Source organism: Hydra viridissima, unplaced genomic scaffold, assembly GCF_058129835.1.
Source record: "Hydra viridissima isolate aposymbiotic clone 2 unplaced genomic scaffold, HvirCarnegie_v1 scaffold_12, whole genome shotgun sequence".
NCBI classification, from domain to species: Eukaryota; Metazoa; Cnidaria; class Hydrozoa; order Anthoathecata; family Hydridae; genus Hydra; species Hydra viridissima.
The window spans coordinates 13503153-13526210 of NW_028324311.1; the positions used below are offsets into that span (position 1 = coordinate 13503153).

General features: G+C 27.0%; 3 protein-coding genes across 3 annotated transcripts; all 3 read left to right on the forward strand.

The window, feature by feature from the left end:
• Nucleotides 1-10667: 10667 nt before the first annotated feature.
• On the forward strand, nucleotides 10668-11265 carry LOC149881375 (uncharacterized). Its single transcript, XM_090069236.1, has one exon. The coding sequence runs from the start codon at nucleotides 10671-10673 to the stop codon at nucleotides 11001-11003; it is 333 nt and encodes a 110-aa protein (XP_089925362.1). The 5' UTR covers nucleotides 10668-10670; the 3' UTR covers nucleotides 11004-11265.
• A 2618-nt stretch (nucleotides 11266-13883) lies between these two features.
• Nucleotides 13884-17069, forward strand: LOC149881376 (uncharacterized). Its single transcript, XM_090069254.1, has 2 exons — nucleotides 13884-14299; nucleotides 14465-17069. The coding sequence occupies exons 1-2, from the start codon at nucleotides 14212-14214 to the stop codon at nucleotides 17011-17013; spliced, it is 2637 nt and encodes an 878-aa protein (XP_089925380.1). The 5' UTR covers nucleotides 13884-14211; the 3' UTR covers nucleotides 17014-17069.
• A 181-nt stretch (nucleotides 17070-17250) lies between these two features.
• LOC149881377 (uncharacterized) lies at nucleotides 17251-18894 on the forward strand. The gene is made up of 4 exons (XM_090069255.1): nucleotides 17251-17467; nucleotides 17662-17850; nucleotides 18049-18339; nucleotides 18484-18894. The coding sequence occupies exons 1-4, from the start codon at nucleotides 17327-17329 to the stop codon at nucleotides 18790-18792; spliced, it is 930 nt and encodes a 309-aa protein (XP_089925381.1). The 5' UTR covers nucleotides 17251-17326; the 3' UTR covers nucleotides 18793-18894.
• Nucleotides 18895-23058: the final 4164 nt, after the last annotated feature.

Genomic DNA, 23058 nt, shown 5'->3' on the forward strand with positions numbered 1-23058 from the left:
ATTATTACTTATGTTCTCATTATTGCCATTACTACTACTATTATTATTATTATTTTTATTATTATTATTATTTACTTTTGATTAAAATTACTATTTTTATCATTATTGTTTTTTAATTCTTAATATTATTATTATTAACTTTATTATTATCTATTTTTGATTAATATTATTATTTTTATTATTATTTTTTAATTCTTAATGTTCTTATTAATATTTTTATTATTATTATTATTATTAGTATTATTATTTAAACTTTCATTTTGATTATTTTTATTGCCATTGTTATTATTTTTGTTGTTATTACAATTATTATTATTTAATTTTGTTGTTTTTTTAATTAGTATTGTTTTTATTAGTATTTTTGTTATTGTTTTTATTATCATTTTTATTATTATCTCTATTTTTATTTTTGTTACTATTTTATTACTTTTGTTAAGTTTATTATCATTAATACAAAGATTAGTATCATTAATATTATTGTTTTTATTATTATTATTATCAATATTGTTTTTTACATTATTATGATTATAATTGTTACTGTTGTTGTTATTATTATTATTTTTAGCATTATTGTTATGAATGTTATTCCAATCCTTATTATTACTTATGTTTTTGGTATTATTAGTTCTATTATGAATTTTACTATACTTATAACAGCTACTTATAATAATAATACTGTTATATAGATTTTTAGTATTATTCTTATTGCTATTAATTTTGTTCTCTATTTTGTTTATTTTGTTAGCATTTGTTTAACTGTTTTTATTATTTATTATCAAATCATAATCATTTTTATCATTTATATAAATTATAACAACAATAAGAACAATAATAAGAATAAAAAACAAATTTAAATGTACAAATTAATGTAAAAATTATAATAAAGTCAATATAAATAAGTGTAGATAACACTATTTATTTATTTATAGTATCATTCGTTGTTTATATATCCAGCGAGCTAAAATGAAACATGTCAAATCATTTTGTTTTCTCAATTTATAACAAGCTTTGTAAAAAAAAACTTTTTATAAACTTTGTGAGAGTTTATAAAAAGATGTTAGCACACATGAGTGTAGAGAAGAATCGAACATTAAAGAGAAATCAAAAATTAAAGAAACTACAGGCCAGACTAGATCTTTTCGATGTTTTTAAATGTAAGCAATCTGATGCTAGAAATGTCATAATTTGACGTCACCTTCACTTATCAATATAGGCTCGGTTCTCTTAAATTGATTTTCAAAGTGACTTCTCATAAAACAGCTTTAGAAATATTTATTTAAAAACAAAAAATGATTTTCTCAAAAGCAAAAAAACTATTAAGAAAACCAAAGTTTTTTAAAAGTAAAGTACATCCTTCTGATAGCACAAGTAAGCCGCTGGAACTTGATTCGTTCGCAACAGATCGATACGATTCTTTTTTAAACGAGCTGGAGTGTGAATCCATCTTTGAAACAGCATTGTCAGAAATCGGCACTTGCTCTTCGAAAACAGACGACAAGTATCTTGCTGATACTACTAAGAAAAAGGGAAACTTCAGAGCTTCTGCTGTATCCCACATTACCAACTTGGGCGCGGTAAAACGTCTGCTGTCTTTCACTCTTTATAAATATATGCTTTGTTATTTTTGTAACATATCTTTAACATATCTTTTATGAATAATTAGAATATGAGAAAGGCTATGAGAAAATTGAACAATCGTTGCGCAGCAAAAAGAATTCACCCGATTGTTCAAAGTGATTAGGTAACCGTTTTAACATTCCAACATGCACGCCTGATAGCCTTAACAATATCAAGAAAATAATATTAAAGGCATTGTTAATAACAACAATAATATAAAAGAAATTTTTTAATAAGATTCATTTCAACAATAATAAGAATCAGGAGAATATTAATAATACTGTTATTAATATTCATATAAGTAGTAATGATAATAATAATAATAATGATAACAATAATAATAATGAAAATAATAATAATAATGATAATAATAAAAATAATAATGATAAAAATATTAATAATCATAATAATAATAAAAATGGTAATAATAATAAACATGATCACAATAACAATAATGATAATAATAAAAATAATGATAAGATTAATATTAATGATAATAATAATATTAGTGATAATAATAATATTAATGATAACAATAATAATAATGATAATAATAATAAATAATGATAATAATAAAAATTAAGATAATAATAATAATAATAATAATAATAATAATAATAATAATAATAATAATAATAATAATAATAATAATAATAATAATAAGAATGATAATAATAATAATAATGATAAAAATAACAAAAATGGTAATAATAATAATCATGATAATAATAATAATAATGGTAATAATAATAATGATAATAATAATAAGGATAATAATAAAAATAATGATAATAATAATAGAGAAACAATAGTAATAACAATAATAATAATAAATATAATAATAATAATAATAATAATAATAATAATAATAATAATAATAGTTATAATAACAGTATTATTATTAATAATAATATCAATAATAATAATGTTAATGATAATAGTAATAAGAATAATAATAATAAAAATAATAGCAATAATAATAATAATAGTTATTATTATTATTATTATAATAAGAAGAAGAATAAGAAAAGAAGAAGAAGAAGAATAAAGATAATAAGAATGGCAAGAACAATCAAAATAATAATACTAACAATTATAATGAAGAAAATATTAATAATAATAACAGAAACAAAATAACAATATTAATAACAAAAAAAATAGTAAAAACAAAAACAATAGTAACAACAATAATATATATAATAATAACAAAAAGAATGATAATTATGGCGATCAATAGATATATATATTATTATTCAGTGTTTTAGATTACTAAAAACATTTGCACTCTTCCTTTTTGGTACTTAAAAATGCATTTTTAACTATATATTTAGAAGGAGAGGAAAGCAGCAGACGTTATACCGCGCCCATATCGGTAAAGAGTGAATCAGCAGAAGCTCTAAGTTTCCCTTTTTCTCAGTTGTATCGGCGGTGTATAATGCGCCTGTTTTCGAAGAGCATTCCTTGTTTTCTGACAACGCTTTTTCAAAGATGGACTCACTATCCAGCTCATTTAAAAGTGAATCGTGTTGGTTTAAGGCGAACGGTTCAAGTTCCCGTGGCATACCTACGCTTTCCGAAGGATGTTTTTTTTTTTTATAAGAAACTTTGGTTTTCTTAAAGTACTTTTTTAAAATTAAAATTTCAAATATTATAAATCAGTTCATTAAAACACTAAGATGTTTTTAATATTTTGAAGATTTAATGAGCGGTAAGTTTAACTTTAACAGTAGTGTTATTGCAATACCAGCTTTAAATAATACCAGTCCTTGGACTAAGTGATGATCGGAATGCATTTGCTATGATTAAAAGCCTGGGATGTTTAGTTTCTTGACAAGGGTTAAAGCGGCTCGGTAATCTAGTGTCTAGTTATTTACTAGCTCATGAACATGGAATTATAAACAAGATTGGGTAAAATTCAAATAAAATTAAAAGGAAATTTTATGTAATATACCCAAGTACCCATTGAAATCATCAGGGATTTACGAATTGATTTTTTTCTTTTATCCGAAAACAAAATAATCTGTTATAAAAATTTGCTTATTGTAATTTTGAAAAAAAGTATTGTGATTACTTATCTTGGTTCAATTGCGCCCTGTTTTTACAATTTTTATTATTTTTCTTACTGTTATTTTATCAATGTTATTACTATTAATAATATCTTTACGATGATTGATATTATTTTTTTGTATGTTCTTGCTATTCTCATTATCTTTAATCTTATTCTTCTTTACATTCATATTCTTATTTAGTCACCTGGTAACTTTTTGTTACTAATTTCAACTTGAGGAACTCAACGATTCTTCTCGACCCTAGAAAGATACAAAACTATTGTCCGTAAATTTCTGAGTAAAGAGCAGAAAAAACCCGTTTTTGTTTATGGGAGGGGGGGGGGGGGGGAAGATGGGGGTATTCCTACACTCCGTACTGAAAATCTAGGTACAAATAAAGAATCTTGGGAAAAGTCACTGTGAATGTTTATGAGAAATATTTAACCTATAAGTACTTACATGGGCGCCGGCAGGATTTGTTAAAAGAAAGGGGGGGGGGGGGGGGGTGATGGCAAAATAAAATTCAACAGTGACATTTCAAAAACTACATAAACGCATCAATTAATGAAGTCATTTTATTAGACCAGTGACAAAAAAAAATTAAAGAAAATGTAAAAAAAAACAACATAAGAATTAAATCATTGTTATTCAGTAAATAGAAATTGTAGTTGTCTGCGTTCACTGCCAAACTTATTTACAACTTGTTCCATAAATTCAGATTTTCTGGAGCGTATTTTTTCACGATGCACGCTCAGCATGTAAAGCCCAGACAAACGCTCATAATGCCAATGCTAAATTATTCTTAACAATGCTAATTATATAATAATATAATGATTAGTTAAAAAACGTTAAATGATTTATTAAATACAAGTTAAACATATTCCAAAAAACAAAACAAAAATTAAAATACAGCAGTTTAATGCAAATTAATCAATTTAAATATATACAATCATAGCAGCCGAGAGAAATTTTGGGTCCTGGGGAAGTTTTCTTAAGGGGCCCTCATTTATGATCAATTACATACCCAGGACCAAAAGAAGCGTGCTCTGGTCATTGAAAATTAAAAATAAAAGTTATTTAAATCTTTTAAAAGACAAAACTATTTAAATCTTTTAAAAATTATTTTAAAAAATTATTTGTACACACACGGGGCCATTTTCCTTTTTTTTTTCTACTCTCCTTTTTGGTTTCTATACTTCTCCTTTATCTATTATTTTTTTCTATTTATTCCTTTTTTATTTTTCTATGATGTATTTCTACCATTTTTTATTAAACTTTCATTCAAACATCTTTTTTTTAAAATATGCCTTTATAAAAAAGCTTCCGCCATCGTGGAAGTTATTGCATTTGATAGTAATATTTCATTTAAACTGTGGTCATTTACATTACGGTGAGTAAACTATAAATGAGTTAAATGGATGAGATATCGAAATAAAATCTTTTAACAGTTCAAAGAAATTATGTGAATATTAAAATTTGTTAGTTTGCTTATCAAGGGCGGAGAGGCAACTGCCCCAACTTGCCTCTGCTGCCGGCGCCCATGAGTTCTTAAAAGATGATAATTACATATATTTTTATTGATAAACGTGTTTTTAAGTTTAATTTCAACAATTACAAGTTCTTGATTCACAACGTATCATATAGTAGTTTAAAAGATTTAAATGTCATGAAATCGAGTTCTAGAATAATTGTAGAATACAAATTATCCTCAAAAGGATTATGCTATAATCAAACAGTAAAAAATCAAATTGTAGAATACCATTGAATGAAAAACAAACATTCCCTTTTAATTTTATTTGAATTTTACCCATTCTTGTATATAATTCCATGTTCATGAGCTAGTAAATAACTAGACACTAGATTATCGAGCCGCTTTAACCCTTGTCAAGAAACTAAACATCCCAGGCTTTTAATCATAGCAAATGCATTCCGATCATCACTTAGTCCAAGGACTGGTATTATTTAAAGCTGGTATTGCAATAACACTACTGTTAAAGTTAAACTTACCGCTCATTAAATCTTCAAAATATTAAAAACATCTTAGTGTTTTAATGAACTGATTTATAATATTTGAAATTTTAATTTTAAAAAAGTACTTTAAGAAAACCATGATAATAGTTATAATAACAGTATTATTATTAATAATAATACTGTTATTATAACTATTATTATTATTGTTATTATTATAATATTTATTATTATTATTGTTATTACTATTATTTCTCTATTATTATTATCATTATCTTTATTATTATCATTATTATTATTATCATTATTATTATTATTTTCATTTTTATTATTATTATCATTATTATTATTATCATTACTACTTATATGAATATTAATAACAGTATTATTAATATTCTCCTGATTCTTATTATTGTTGAAATGAATCTTATTAAAAAATTTCTTTTATATTATTGTTGTTATTAATAATGCCTTTAATATTATTTTCTTGATATTGTTAAGGCTATCAGGCGTGCATGTTGGAATGTTAAAACGGTTACCTAATCACTTTGAACAATCGGGTGAATTCTTTTTGCTGCGCAACGATTGTTCAATTTTCTCATAGCCTTTCTCATATTCTAATTATTCATAAAAGATATGTTAAAGATATGTTACAAAAATAACAAAGCATATATTTATAAAGAGTGAAAGACAGCAGACGTTTTACCGCGCCCAAGTTGGTAATGTGGGATACAGCAGAAGCTCTGAAGTTTCCCTGTTTCTTAGTAGTATCAGCAAGATACTTGTCGTCTGTTTTCGAAGAGCAAGTGCCGATTTCTGACAATGCTGTTTCAAAGATGGATTCACACTCCAGCTCGTTTAAAAAAGAATCGTATCGATCTGTTGCGAACGAATCAAGTTCCAGCGGCTTACTTGTGCTATCAGAAGGATGTACTTTACTTTTAAAAAACTTTGGTTTTCTTAATAGTTTTTTTGCTTTTGAGAAAATCATTTTTTGTTTTTAAATAAATATTTCTAAAGCTGTTTTATGAGAAGTCACTTTGAAAATCAATTTAAGAGAACCGAGCCTATATCACCATGTAACAACATTTTTGTTTATGTTAATTTTTTAATGTTTCTTACATAATTTTTGTATGCTGATTTCAGTGGTACCATTGGTTTTTCTCTATCATCAAGATTTCCTGAGAAAAAGCATAAAGTATATTTCGGAGTTTTCGTATATGTGTAATGCAATTAAAACATTATATATATATGCTGATTTTAACTATATTCGTGTGTTTATTTTCAGTTTAACTAATTACAACTGTTACATGAAGTGGTGAATATGTCTAGTAGATCCTGCAAGCTTTGTCCTGACTCATTCTGTTATGTTTGTGGTTACTATATTAGTCCAACACAAGCTAAACATAAGATTGTCAGTGGTACAAAATTCTTTACTGCATATCATGCTTATTTTGGCATGGCTATGGGAGATCAGGACAAATCGTGGGCACCACACTACAGTTGTGGTAGCTGCAGATCAACTCTGGAAGGATGGCTGCGTGGAATCCGAAAGTCAATGCCCTTTGCGATTCCGAGAATATGGAGAGAACCGACGAACCATCATGATGACTGCTTTTTCTGCATTGTTGACATTTCAAAGTATAAAAAACCGAAAGATAGGCTGACTCTAGTTTATCCAAGTACACCATCTTCTATTGGACCAGTTCCACACAGTGATGAATTGCCTGTTCCTACTCCACCTCAATCCGAAGAAGCAGCTGCATATCATTCTGAAGTAGACTCACCGGATGAACTCAATGATGACTGTGATTTCAGGGAACCGAATGATTCACCTCATTTCCCTACCCAACAAGAACTTGATGACTTAGTACGAGATTTAGGTCTCACTAAATCAAATGCAGAACTTCTGACATCACGTTTGAAAGAATGGAATTTATTAGATCCAAGCTGCAGAACCTCGAAATACCGAAAAAGACATGAAACATTCGCATACTTTTATGTAGTATCAGAATCACTGTGCTATTGTCATGACGTTCGTGGTCTTTTCAATGACATTGGCATTGTTCACAATCCTGAAGAGTGGAGATTATTCATTGACAGCTCAACAAGAAGTCTAAAGGCAGTTTTGCTCCATAACGGAAACCGATTTCCTTCGATTCCAGTAGCTCATTCCGTTCATCTAAAGGAAGACTATAAGAACGTGAAGTTGTTGCTTGAGAAAATCAACTACGACAGTTACAAGTGGGATGTATGTGGAGACTTTAAGATGCTAGCATTTCTTCTCGGTCTGCAAGGAGGATACACAAAGTACTCGTGTTTTCTTTGTTTATGGGATAGCAGGGCTGCAAACCAGCACTTCACAAGACGTGAGTGGCCAGTGAGAGAACATTTACAGCCTGGTTCGCACAATGTTATTAATCAATCTCTGATACCTGTTGAAAAGATCTTACTACCACCCCTTCACATTAAACTTGGTCTTATCAAACAATTTGTCAAAGCATTAAACCCAGATAGTGCAGCATTCCAGCATATTCGGCAGATGTTTCCAAAGGTGTCAGATGCAAAAATTTCAGCAGGTATATTCGTTGGTCCACAGATTAAAGTTATGTTGGCATGTAAGGAGCTTGAGGACAAAATGTCTGCTGTTGAAAAAGAAGCATGGACTGCATTTAGACATGTTGTTCATAGCTTTTTAGGCAACAATAAGAGTGATAACTACAAAGAGATAGTGGAAAACTTAATTGTACGGTACGCAGATATGAAATGCAGAATGTCAATAAAGCTGCATTACCTGCATTCACACTTGGAATTTTTCAGACCAAATTTGGGTGATGTGAGTGAAGAGCACGGGGAACGTTTCCATCAGGATATTCTTGCAATGGAGAAAAGATACCAGGGCAGATGGGATGCAGCTATGATGGGTGACTACATCTGGTGTTTGATACGCGATGACGAGAAACTTCATAAAAGAAAACCTCGTTCTACTGTTCACTTTTAGTGTTTTTTGAGATTGTGAGAGACTGTTACAATACAATATAATGTAACATGATTGCAAAACGATTTATATTAATTATATGTTTAATTGATTTTTTTTTTTTTTACGACCAAACGATTGATGCAATAAAAAATCCAATGTCATATTCAGACTCAGCATACTCAAATTAATTAAGAAACATCAAAAAACTTTGATAAACAGAAATTTTTTTTTTTTTTGTTACATTGTGTATTGATAAGTGAAGGTGACGTCAAATTATGACATTTCTAGCATCAGATTGCTTACATTTAAAAACATCGAAAAGATCTAGTCTGGCCTGTAGTTTCTTTAATTTTTGATTTCTCTTTTTTTTCTCTACTTTTCTCCATTTTTTTTGCGTTCATTTTTCGTTTTCTTAAAGTTATGCTTACCACTAAACAACATTGTGCACTCTTAAAACTGACGATATTTGGCATAATTATTTAAAAAAGATGAAATTCCTTTAGTATTCTAGTTTACAAAAATTGAGCACCAAAATAAGTTCGATTCTTCTCTACACTCATGTGTGCTAACATCTTTTTATAAACTCTCACAAAGTTTATAAAAAGTTTTTTTTAACAAAGCTTGTTATAAATTGAGAAAACAAAATGATTTGACATGTTTCATTTTAGCTCGCTGGATATATAAACAACGAATGATATTATAAATAAATAAATTGTGTTATCTTCACTTATCTAATTTGACTTTATTATAACTTTTACATTAATTTGTACATTTAAATTTGTTTTTGTTCCTTTTATTGTTCTTTTTGTTGTTATAATTTATATAAATAATAATAATGATTATGAAATGATAACAATAAATATAAACAGTTAAACAAATGCTAACAAGATAAACAAAATAGAGAACAAAATTAATAGCAATAAGAATAATACTTAAAATCTATATAACAGTATTATTTGCATAAAGTACCATGGTTTTGCTATAAATATTTTGGAATCATGATGTTCCAGCATAAATTGCTATAATCGCTATCAGTCTCCCTTCACATAATAAAGTTGCAGTTGTATTTGTTGGTGTACTACCTGTTTCCAGGGAAGATGTTATTTACCCAAGAGGTCATCCTGTTAAAACTCTATCAAGTATGTCTGCCAACTTAGATCCTATGGTTTATCCTCTATTCTTTCCAAGGGGTGATGCTGGTTGGCATAATCAATTGGTTCACAACCCTGAACGTGCTGCATTGGTTAGAAATCATGTTACATTTTCTCAGTATTACAATATAAACTTTCAGTTAGACAATTTTTTTCTTCACTCTTTTATGGCAAAAAACTGTTTCATCAATATGCTATTGATGCGTATGTTAAAATCAAAGGCCAGCGCCTTGCTTTCATCAGAAATAATCAAAACAAACTGAGAAGCAACCAGTATAATATCTTACATGAGCATGTAAAGAATTAAATGCAATTGATAGGTTGTTAAAAGATATTTGCAACAACAACTTTCCGTTCTGAGGAAAAATCATTCTTTTTGGTGGTGACTTTACGCAAATTCTGCCTGTTGTGAAAAGAGGACAACCAGCTGAGATAGTAGAATTGTGTATAAAATGTTCTTTGCATTGGCAATTGGTGCAGAAGTTTGCATGAACTGAAACAATGAGAGTACAAGATGGGGAAGGTGAATTTTCCCAATGGCTACTAAAACTTGGGTATGGAACAATACCTGTCAAAGAGAAGGATCCTTATAAAAGATGCATTAAAATACCAAATCAGTGCATTATTAGAGAAAATGAATCAGTTGTTGAAAAGATTTTTGGAGATGCTGATCAAAATGATTATTCTAAATGCGTGATTTTAACACCAACTAATGTTGATTCATTATCAATCAATGAAGAAGTGCTTAAAAGTCTGCTGGGTAAGGTCAAAATTTAAGTAAGTGTTGATCAAGTTGATACTGATGACCTTAATGAAAGAAATGACTTTCCTGTTGAGTGTTTGAATAGTTTAACTCCTTCAGGTATGCCACCTCATTGTTAAAAATTGAAAATTGGTTGTGTAATAATGCTACTTAGATATTTAGATCTCAAAGCTGGGTTATGCTATGGTACTCGAATAAAAGTTTGTGCTCTTCAAAATAATTATATTGATGCAGAGGATTTGACAAGTGTTTCTGGTGGTAAACAGGTTTTTGTTCCTCAAATTCAGTTGGCTCCATCAAGTTCTAATTTACCTTTTGTTCTGAAATGTCGTCAGCTTCCTGTCAGATTGGCTTATTCAATGACAGTTAATAAAAGTCAAGGTCAAACATTTAATAGAGTTGGGGTATTTCTCAAAAAAACCATTTTTCTCTCATGGTCAACAATATGTTGCATGTTCAAGAATGAGAGCATTTAATAGTTTGTTTTTCAAAATTAATAAACATCTCATTCAAGGTGTGGCAGGTGAAAAGTGTTACACAAATAATGTTATATTTTCTAATGTTCTTAATTTATAGTCTTAAGATTTTTATTTTGAAAATTTACTGTTTGTAAGTTGTGAGCACATTTTGTTTGTATAAATTTATTTATTATTTTAATATACATATATATTTTTTATAGTTTTTGATAAATATATTTGTCATTTAATATTGTTATAAAATGTGTTTATATGTGTTATATAAAACCATATTTGTTTATAGTTGTATATATGTTTAAATTATATTGTTTCCATGTTTTCAAAGTGGTGTGACTTGGGATTATGTTGAGCAAGATTGAAAACCTTGCCAGCCAAGCGATGTATTTATAGCAGAGGTGTGACTTGGCGGCATTTAGTGTCAGGCAGTGTTACTGCTTAAGAGCTAGGTTGTTTTGTGTGGCCTTTTTAATTATTCTGGAAACACTATGTCTGTTAATGTTTAGCGTAATGTGTATGAGAGAGTATGCAACCTTGATCTTTAAATCTAGGGTGTTTAAATGTCCTAAGTTTGAAGTAATTGCATAACAAATATTGAATATAAAAACAAATATACTTTTATGTATTTATATGTTTAGTAAAAAAATAAATATAGTTAACTTTAAATTGGTTTTCTAATTTTGACTTTCATATTTTAATTTGGTTTGTTATTTTCGCTGGATTTTAGGATCAAGAGTGGAAATATTCTATTATGTGCTATTGTTGTGATGTTTTGTGTTCAAATTCATTTTTAACAATAAACACCTTCATGTTGGTGTCTATTGTTAAAAATGAATGATAGGTAGTTTCATTATTGAAACTTACTGCTTTTATTTATTTACTTAAAGCCAAGACAACATTATGCTAAAAATGCAATTTGTATCTTAATTTGATTTTTATATATATATATATATATATATATATATATATATATATATATATATATATATATATATATATATATATATATATATATATATATATATATATATATATATTAGTATTGTTAATCCTTTTGTACTTCGAAATAGATTTTATAGTTCAGTTTTCGATAAATGTTTATATTAACTGCCATGTCAAAATAGGTTACTATAATTAGGTAAATCGATTTTCGGTTTTTATGTGGTGTTTTTTTTTGGTTTTTTTGGTTTTTTGGTTGTTTTTTTTGTTATGGTATTATAATTCTTTTTTTTTTTCTTTAAGATTTACGATTGACGCATACGAATTATTAAAAATACCTGATTATCTTTTATTGTAAATTTTTGTCAGTTAAAATGATATAAATATATGCAATTAGTTCAATTTTTAAAAATCTCTATTTTATTCCTAATTATTTGTTGTACGTAACTTTGGGGATCTTTTTAAACGGGTGGGTTGGTGGGGGGTTATGATTGTAGTTTTGCGCATTTGTCAAATATCGAGTTACTTAAATTTTATAAGGCGTTATTATTCTGGTAGAAGGTCTTGATCAAAAACTTGATAACTCTTAATAAAGATAAATCTATTCTCCTTACCACCATTAAGGCAAAAACGGGGAAGGGAGGTCCTCTATTAGTGTCAAACTATTAGAGAAAATTAAATTTCGAGTAACAAAAGGAATTTTTAATAAATGGTAGCAAATAACCGTTTACTAAAAATTATTGAAACAAAGAGGCCATATGTAAAAATGGTCAGATTAGTGCCATATATAGCAATAGTCAAATGGTCAGATATTTGGAATAAATTTATTTAGTTGTGTGCATTTAACGTTTTAAAGAGAATTTCCTTTGTTAAAGAAACATGTATCAAGGGGATGCCAAAGTACTATTAATTCATGTAAAATTTACGCTCGCTTTATATTAATCTTATTATTTAAAGTTCACGTTATAAAAATATAACACGAATTTAGCTTTACTTTTTCGTCAATTTAAAGCATGAGGAAGTATTATTATTTTGTGTCAGTAACTAAAAACGTATTGTTTTGAACGAAGTAATGTCGAGGAAAACGGTTCTGCCTTACACTGATATGACCGATTTCAGTTGTAAATTACTCAAATAATGTTGATGATTGGTAAATTATTTTACCTCCGCATATTTTTTAATTTGAAGGCGCTTTTCTAAAAGGGTAATAGTTATGGTTTTGCAACTTTAAATTGTGGAAAACAGCCACTATAAATTAACAGACCGACCATAACCCGTATTACGGGTTGCTTTTTTGCTAGTTGTTATTATTACTACTGTTCTCATTATTGTTGTTATTATTATTATTATTTTTAATATTATTTTTTAATTCTTAATATTATTATTAATATTTTTATTATTATTGTTAGTATTATTATTTAAACTTTCATTTTGATTATTTTTGTTGTTATAGTTAATTTTTTTTCATTATTATTATCATTATTGTTGTTGTCATTGTTATTTTTACTATTGTTCTACACAGCAAAAAACATAACGCAAAAATAACGGTTACATAACGGTAAACGAAAATTTTGGCGTTATGTTTACCGTTATGTTAAGTTCAAATAGTGTTGAAAGTGTTATAATGCGTAAATGGTGCTTAAATCATTAGTATAGTAATATATATTTGCAAAGCGTTATGTTTAACCGTTATGTTAAACAGATTATTTTATCAGTAAAAAATAGCGCGAGTTTAAAGAATCTTTGCAATTTTTGTTTATAAGGTCTTTACTGTTTAAGTTTTCTTATTTTATTTTCTCAAGGTAGTTACTTCTTAGCATTTAAACGACATTTGGGTTGTTAATAATTAATATTATATATTTATTTATATTATTAATATTATTTAATAATATTGATAATCATAATAATAATAATAATAATAACAATGTATGTATGTATGTATGTATGTATGTATGTATGTATGTATGTATGTATGTATGTATGTATGTATGTATGTATGTATGTATGTATGTAATATTGCTAATTCAACTATTTTCTTGGTCCCTTGGAGGCTTCAAGATATTAGGAGTTCACTGTATTTGTATGTTGCTTAATAATGTTCTTTACTACTATTTATTTAATACTTACCATTTTTTACTTATTACTATTCTTAAAATTAATTTTATTTTATATTGCGATTATTAAATAATGTTAAATATACTATTTGTGTAATTTAAGTTTTCTAAGTAATAATAACTATATTACTGATTTCTACAATAATTAACAGTTCAAAATGATAAAGGCTGTTGTTGTCAAGTATCTTGGTGAAAAGAAAATTGTTCTTGCTAGTAATAGCAATATTGCAGACTTTTTAACTAATGGTAAGCTTATTTTTTAATGCACATTCTTTGTTTATTCAATCTTCTTTTTTTTTTTAATCAATCTTCAAATTCTTTACAGTTCATTTTTGTCTTCATACTAATCAAGTTATTATATATGCCAAAAACAATGGTTGAGCTATTTAATTTAAAATTATACTTTTTTAGCTTCTAAAAAGTTTGATAACAGTGATATAAGTGGCATCATGTGGAATGGATGTGAAGTCGATTCTGAAACATTTGTTGCCATTTTAAATGAACAAAATCTAGAAGTGGAAGTTGTATCCTTAGCAAAAAATAATGAGCTCAGCACTTTTGTTCAAAGTTTAAAGGGATTTTCTCCCGTTAAAGCTGTTTTTTCAGCTGTAGATAGACACTCTGATCCTGTTTCATTCGATTTTAACAACCAACAATCCATTATTCCTCAACTTCCAACTGAATCAACATTATACCAAGACTCTAATTATGAAGATGTACTTGAGGATTTAGATGTGTCTTCAAGATCGCAAAATTTAAGTTTAATATCAACTGCTGCACAAGTTGCTGAACCACCAAAATCAAGTACTGAACCACCTGGATCTCAAAAAGTAATTTTATCTTGTTCTAATTGTAGTTTTCAAACAAGTAAACAATATGTAATGATATCACATCTTAAATTACATGGTCAGGAAGGTTCAGTTGTATGTGAAAACTGTTTTTCAAAATTTAAAAGTGTTAAAGGTTTTAAACTTCACAATAGAAATTGTTTTGCTCCTTTTGATACTGAAATTGAAGTAGTTAACAATAATAATGATTTTAATATTGAAAAACCGGATGATTTTCAATTTTTGAAGGAGAATAGAAAAGATCAACTTGCTGCATTAGCTCTTCATTTGCGAGGAAAATATCAATGCTCTGAAAATGTGGTAAACATTATTTTTTCAAGCTTGCAAAATATTTTTAATAATAAATCACAAAATGAAGAGATTTCTACAATTTGTAAAGAACTATCAACAGAATATTCTAGAACAAGATATTTTCAAACTGCTTTTAAAATGCCACAAATTCAGTTAGTATACAAAAACAGTTTACATGGATGTTTTATTCCATTTAAAGAAATACTTCAGTTTATTTTTACATCAAATGAATATGATAAGTTTCTAGAGTATTCTTCAGAAATACCTATCTCATTGTATTCAGATGATTTAGGTGTAACTAATCCAATAGGCAAATCTAGAGGAGAGCACAAGTTGTGGGTTTTATATTTTCAGTTGTTAAACATTCCGCAATGCTGCTTAAGTAAATCTTTCTCAATATTCCCTTTAGCAATAACTGGTTCTAAATCTGTTAAGGTAAAAGGCTTTATGAAATCTCTTCTTCTTGACTTGGTACAATCTCTAAATGAACTATCATCGATTGATTCCTCAACTTTAACTAATGCTAATGGTAAAAAATTCATGGTAAAGTTAAAACACTTTATTGGAGATTCATTAACTTGCAATGCAATTGCTGGTTTTAAAGAGGGTTTTAGCAAGAAAGTTGTTAGGTGCTGTAGAGTTTGTAATTCAACCAGGTCAGAAATGTTAGTTTATAATAAACATTCTCAGTGTAAAATAAGGAGTTTAGAGGAACACAAGATGAGAGTCAAAGAACTAGATAATTCTAGTCTTCCCCGAGTTGAACGTTTAAAATGGTCAAAGCTATATGGCGTTCAATCTAACAGTGTTCTATCTGAAATTAATGAATTTGATGTGACAAAGCAAGTTCTTTTTGATCCAATGCATGATTTGTTAGAAGGTGTAATACCTTTGCAGATAGAACTTTACTTGAATCATGGGGTTTTGAAAGGTTTTTTTACAATAGATAGCTTGAACAACTTTATAAAATTGTTTCAATACCCAAAAGACAGTGAAAAACTACCTGCAATAGTAGATTTGGTTATTAAGGGGAAATTTGGCAGTGCTCAAGTTCTTTCTATTTGTTGTATTTTACCAATTTTTTTAAGAAGTATCACTATTGATTGTCATTTCTTGTGTCTTATTAAGCTGCTGCGTATTCTTCAAATGTGTCTCTCTCCAGTTACCACTGAGGCTTACTTCGTCTCTTTAGAAGAAACAATTGCAGCCCATCATACTCTTTTTATGAATTTATACCCAGATAAGTTTATACCAAAGCTTCATTTTCTTATTCATTATCCTGAGCAATCCAGACAATTTGGTTCACTACGATACCACATGTGTATGGCTTTTGAGAGGAAACATCAAGTAATAAAAAATGTTAGGCATTTTAATTTCAAAAATATGCCTTTAAGTGCTATGAAGAGTATGGTTTTAAACACTGTTGCATCTTTTTATAATTCTTTTGGAGAAATTAGTAATGGAGTTCTTTGTGAATTAAATCAAGTTACTATTAAAAAAAATATTGTTACCTGCATCCAGATTAATGGAATTAAATACTGTCCTGAATCGTCTTTATGGTTTCATGATGGTTTTCAATCTTCTGCTTTTATTATTAAAGAAATTCAAGTAAAAGGAGAAAAAACAGTATTTATTACCTCACAGCTTCAGTGCCTTAATTACAATGTGTTACGAGGTTTTTTTACTGCTGTTGAGGACAACACAGTTCCTTTTAGAACTATTGCAGCTGAAGGCTTAGCTTTTCCTTGGCCAGCATTTTATTTTAAAGAAGGGGATATTTTCTATATTGTTCCCCCAGCATTGCCATTCCTTATCATATAGTTGCATTGAAATTTTATAAAAAGTTTATATTATTTGCAATAAATATGATTACTTTAGTCTAATTTGTTTTCTTTATTTTGTCAACTTTAGTAGTTGTAAATGCTTTCTTTTGTCAATTTTCACATGATGATACAAAATGTTTTTTATTATTCCTATGTTTTTAACATTTACATTAATGATAAATTTTTAGATTAACAGAATCCCTTTTGATGGTGATATTAAACAAACTCTCATTGATTTTTTTCCACCTCACATTAAACTATTTCTGAGCAACAAGTTTTCTATTGAAGATAAGGTGATATCTAGAGAGCTAATGTCTTGTTTATTAGCTTTTTGCTGTTTGCATGCGCCTAATCATAATAATATCAAAAATAGAATATTGTTACGGAAAATATTCTTTGCAAAGTTAAAGTCTACTTCCATTTCTTTATATCCTTCTTACAGCCATAAATGGGTAAGAATCACGTCTTTGATACTATAATATTTTTTATTTTTTTAAATTTGTAATATTTACTATTTTAATATTCATTTTTGATCTCCTTCCTTTTCCATCATTTTTATATTTTACTTCAGATTTTCAAATTTGCTGCTGTATACATAAATTGTTTGATTCAATTTATTTAATTAAAGTTTTTAATTTTCTATTAGGATTTCTTGTTCAAAAAGTTGCCTAATAATTATCGCCAAAGACAATTTAGTATATGTCATAGTTTAAAGGTTAAGCGATTTCCTCATTTTTCTGTTGTAAATAGTTCCATCAATAATAGTAGCCGAGCAGTAAATCCAATTTTGTCCGAATCAGTTGTAGATAAAGAACAGCTATTACAAGATGTTGAAGTAAGATTTTTTCTGTGTTTATTAATTTTTGGATAAAAATGATTTCTAATTCTAATATCAGAAATTATAGTCTAGTTAAGTAAACTTAGACGCAAAAAATTTTGAAATGTTATAATTAATATTAAGTGTCTGGTCATTACTTTATTTTATTAAATAGTTATAAAATAAGGAATGTATATAACTCTTTCTTTCACCTAGAATGAACTTAATAAGAAAAAGCCATCACTTTCAACACTGTCTATTCTAAACAGACATCTTTTTAATAACGAGACTTATAGTATATTTCCGAAAAGAGTTACATATGCTCCTGGATTGATGCTGGAAGAAGCGATTCGTTTGTATCCTATTTTTAAAGATTCGTCTCTTAAGATTCAAAAGATGTTGATTTGGATTTCTCCCGATTCGCAAACCCATACTGAAAGTTTAATGCTGCTCCAGAAATCACTTATTTCTAAGAAGACAACTGATAAATTGTTTATGAAAGTTGATGTAAATTTTATTTTATTTTTTTTATTTGGTATTAAGCCAGTTCTATAAAATATAAACTTAACATTGATTCAAACCCATTTAATGTATTAATAATAGTTTCTTTTTTATGGTTGCAATACTTATTTTGTATTTATAATATTTTAGTGTGATTCAATACATGAATACTTAAGAGTGCCAAGCTTGTATGGTCCACAAGTTATCTATAATAAAACGGAATATGGAGTAAGGAGTCGTAGAGGTGTCGAGATGGATGTTCAGCCCTTGATCAGTACATGTGAAATGGTGGTTGTTTTGATGGCCGTTTACTATTTGCTAGATTTGACATATCCTTCTTGTTTTGGGCAGCTTCTGGGATGTTTGCAAGATATTTGCGGCTTCGGACGATCAGCTTTACTTTCTAAAAAATGCATTTTTCTTTTGCAATCTTTTTACAGCAATGTGAAGTATTTTTGAATTAATAAATGTCATTAAGTTAATTTCTTCAATTATTTTGTAAATAATTTTCATGATTATGAAAAATAATTTAACATAAATATATTAGGAAATTAAACTGGATGAATTTGTTTTATTTTTTAAATTAACTTTTATAAACATAAAAAATGTTCAATGTTAGTTAGTTTATTTAGCAATTTCTGTTATTAATCATGGGTTTCAAAAAGCCTACTTTAAAATAATTATAATTTGACATTACGGGTAACATAACGGATAAATACCCGTTATATCAGGTTTTAAACATAACGGTAAAATACGCGTTATATAACGGGAGTTTTCCTCTCACATAACGGCTAATTGGCGTTATGTAACCGTTATGTTCAAGGCAATTTTGCTATGAAAAAACATAACGCTAAAACCGTTATGTTATTTTCATACATATTAAGTATTAAACATAACGGCAATGAACCGTTATGTGCTAGGAAAACTCCCGTTATGTTTTTTAAAAATATAACGGGTTTTTTATTTACTGTGTAATTATTGTTATAATTATTATTAATATTATTATTTTTAATATTATCTTTTAATTCTTAATATTTATATTATTATTTTTATTATTATTTATTTTTGATTAATATTATTATTTTTATTATTATTTATTTTTGATTAATATTATTATTTTTACTATTATTTTTTAATTCTTAATGTTCTTATTAATATTTTTATTATTATTATTATTAGTATTATTATTTAAACTTTCATTTTGATTATTTTTATTGCCATTGTTATTATTTTTGTTGTTATTACAATTATTTTTATTTAATTTTATTGTTTTTTTTATTAGTATTGTTTTTATTAGTATTTTTGTTATTGTTTTTATTATCATTTTTATTATTATCTCTATTTTTATTTTTGTTACTATTTTATTACTTTTGTTAAGTTTATTATCATTAATACAAAGATTAGTATCATTAATATTATTGTTTTTATTATTATTATTATCAATATTAGTTTTTATATTATTATGATTATAATTGTTACTGTTGTTATTATTATTATTTTTGTTAGCATTATTGTTATGAATATTATTACAATACTTATTATTACTTATGTTTTTGGTATTATTAGTTATATTATGAATTTTACTATACTTTTAACAGTTACTTATAATAATAATACTGTTATATAGATTTTTAGTATTATTCTTATTGCTATTAATTTTGTTCTCTATTTTGTTTATCTTGTTAGCATTTGTTTAACTGTTTATATTTATTGTTATCATTTCATAATCATTATTATTATTTATATAAATTATAACAACAAAAAGAACAATAAAAGGAACAAAAACAAATTTAAATGTACAAATTAATGTAAAAGTTATAATAAAGTCAATATAAATAAGTTTAGATAACACAATTTATTTATTTATAATATCATTCGTTGTTTATATATCCAGCGAGCTAAAATGAAACATGTCAAATCATTTTGTTTTCTCAATTTATAACAAGCTTTGTTAAAAAAAACTTTTTATAAACTTTGTGAGAGTTTATAAAAAGATGTTAGCACACATGAGTGTAGAGAAGAATCGAACTTATTTTGGTGCTCAATTTTTGTAAACTAGAATACTAAAGGAATTTCATCTTTTTTAAATAATTATGCCAAATATCGTCAGTTTTAAGAGTGCACAATGTTGTTTAGTGGTAAGCATAACTTTAAGAAAACGAAAAATGAACGCAAAAAAAATGGAGAAAAGTAGAGAAAAAAAAGAGAAATCAAAAATTAAAGAAACTACAGGCCAGACTAGATCTTTTCGATGTTTTTAAATGTAAGCAATCTGATGCTAGAAATGTCATAATTTGACGTCACCTTCACTTATCAATATAGGCTCGGTTCTCTTAAATTGATTTTCAAAGTGACTTCTCATAAAACAGCTTTAGAAATATTTATTTAAAAACAAAAAATGATTTTCTCAAAAGCAAAAAAACTATTAAGAAAACCAAAGTTTTTTAAAAGTAAAGTACATCCTTCTGATAGCACAAGTAAGCCGCTGGAACTTGATTCGTTCGCAACAGATCGATACGATTCTTTTTTAAACGAGCTGGAGTGTGAATCCATCTTTGAAACAGCATTGTCAGAAATCGGCACTTGCTCTTCGAAAACAGACGACAAGTATCTTGCTGATACTACTAAGAAACAGGGAAACTTCAGAGCTTCTGCTGTATCCCACATTACCAACTTGGGCGCGGTAAAACGTCTGCTGTCTTTCACTCTTTATAAATATATGCTTTGTTATTTTTGTAACATATCTTTAACATATCTTTTATGAATAATTAGAATATGAGAAAGGCTATGAGAAAATTGAACAATCGTTGCGCAGCAAAAAGAATTCACCCGATTGTTCAAAGTGATTAGGTAACCGTTTTAACATTCCAACATGCACGCCTGATAGCCTTAACAATATCAAGAAAATAATATTAAAGGCATTATTAATAACAACAATAATATAAAAGAAATTTTTTAATAAGATTCATTTCAACAATAATAAGAATCAGGAGAATATTAATAATACTGTTATTAATATTCATATAAGTAGTAATGATAATAATAATAATGATAATAATAATAAAAATGAAAATAATAATAATAATGATAATAATAATAATGATAATAATAAAGATAATGATAATAATAATAGAGAAATAATAGTAATAACAATAATAATAATAAATATTATAATAATAACAATAATAATAATAGTTATAATAACAGTATTATTATTAATAATAATACTGTTATTATAACTATTATCATGGTTTTCTTAAAGTACTTTTTTAAAATTAAAATTTCAAATATTATAAATCAGTTCATTAAAACACTAAGATGTTTTTAATATTTTGAAGATTTAATGAGCGGTAAGTTTAACTTTAACAGTAGTGTTATTGCAATACCAGCTTTAAATAATACCAGTCCTTGGACTAAGTGATGATCGGAATGCATTTGCTATGATTAAAAGCCTGGGATGTTTAGTTTCTTGACAAGGGTTAAAGCGGCTCGATAATCTAGTGTCTAGTTATTTACTAGCTCATGAACATGGAATTATATACAAGAATGGGTAAAATTCAAATAAAATTAAAAGGGAATGTTTGTTTTTCATTCAATGGTATTCTACAATTTGATTTTTTACTGTTTGATTATAGCATAATCCTTTTGAGGATAATTTGTATTCTACAATTATTCTAGAACTCGATTTCATGACATTTAAATCTTTTAAACTACTATATGATACGTTGTGAATCAAGAACTTGTAATTGTTGAAATTAAACTTAAAAACACGTTTATCAATAAAAATATATGTAATTATCATCTTTTAAGAACTCATGGGCGCCGGCAGCAGAGGCAAGTTGGGGCAGTTGCCTCTCCGCCCTTGATAAGCAAACTAACAAATTTTAATATTCACATAATTTCTTTGAACTGTTAAAAGATTTTATTTCGATATCTCATCCATTTAACTCATTTATAGTTTACTCACCGTAATGTAAATGACCACAGTTTAAATGAAATATTACTATCAAATGCAATAACTTCCACGATGGCGGAAGCTTTTTTATAAAGGCATATTTTAAAAAAAAGATGTTTGAATGAAAGTTTAATAAAAAATGGTAGAAATACATCATAGAAAAATAAAAAAGGAATAAATAGAAAAAAATAATAGATAAAGGAGAAGTATAGAAACCAAAAAGGAGAGTAGAAAAAAAAAAGGAAAATGGCCCCGTGTGTGTACAAATAATTTTTTAAAATAATTTTTAAAAGATTTAAATAGTTTTGTCTTTTAAAAGATTTAAATAACTTTTATTTTTAATTTTCAATGACCAGAGCACGCTTCTTTTGGTCCTGGGTATGTAATTGATCATAAATGAGGGCCCCTTAAGAAAACTTCCCCAGGACCCAAAATTTCTCTCGGCTGCTATGATTGTATATATTTAAATTGATTAATTTGCATTAAACTGCTGTATTTTAATTTTTGTTTTGTTTTTTGGAATATGTTTAACTTGTATTTAATAAATCATTTAACGTTTTTTAACTAATCATTATATTATTATATAATTAGCATTGTTAAGAATAATTTAGCATTGGCATTATGAGCGTTTGTCTGGGCTTTACATGCTGAGCGTGCATCGTGAAAAAATACGCTCCAGAAAATCTGAATTTATGGAACAAGTTGTAAATAAGTTTGGCAGTGAACGCAGACAACTACAATTTCTATTTACTGAATAACAATGATTTAAT

Bases quoted from the DNA above. Each gene is read 5' to 3' on its own strand.
- LOC149881375 (XM_090069236.1), top strand. From the start codon at position 10,671: ATGCTACTTAGATATTTAGATCTCAAAGCTGGGTTATGCTATGGTACT.
- LOC149881376 (XM_090069254.1), top strand. From the start codon at position 14,212: ATGATAAAGGCTGTTGTTGTCAAGTATCTTGGTGAAAAGAAAATTGTT. The intron at 14,300-14,464 runs GTAAGCTTATTT...ATACTTTTTTAG, and splicing joins TGCAGACTTTTTAACTAATG to CTTCTAAAAAGTTTGATAAC.
- LOC149881377 (XM_090069255.1), top strand. From the start codon at position 17,327: ATGTCTTGTTTATTAGCTTTTTGCTGTTTGCATGCGCCTAATCATAAT. The intron at 17,851-18,048 runs GTAAGATTTTTT...TCTTTCACCTAG, and splicing joins AGCTATTACAAGATGTTGAA to AATGAACTTAATAAGAAAAA. The intron at 18,340-18,483 runs GTAAATTTTATT...ATAATATTTTAG, and splicing joins AATTGTTTATGAAAGTTGAT to TGTGATTCAATACATGAATA.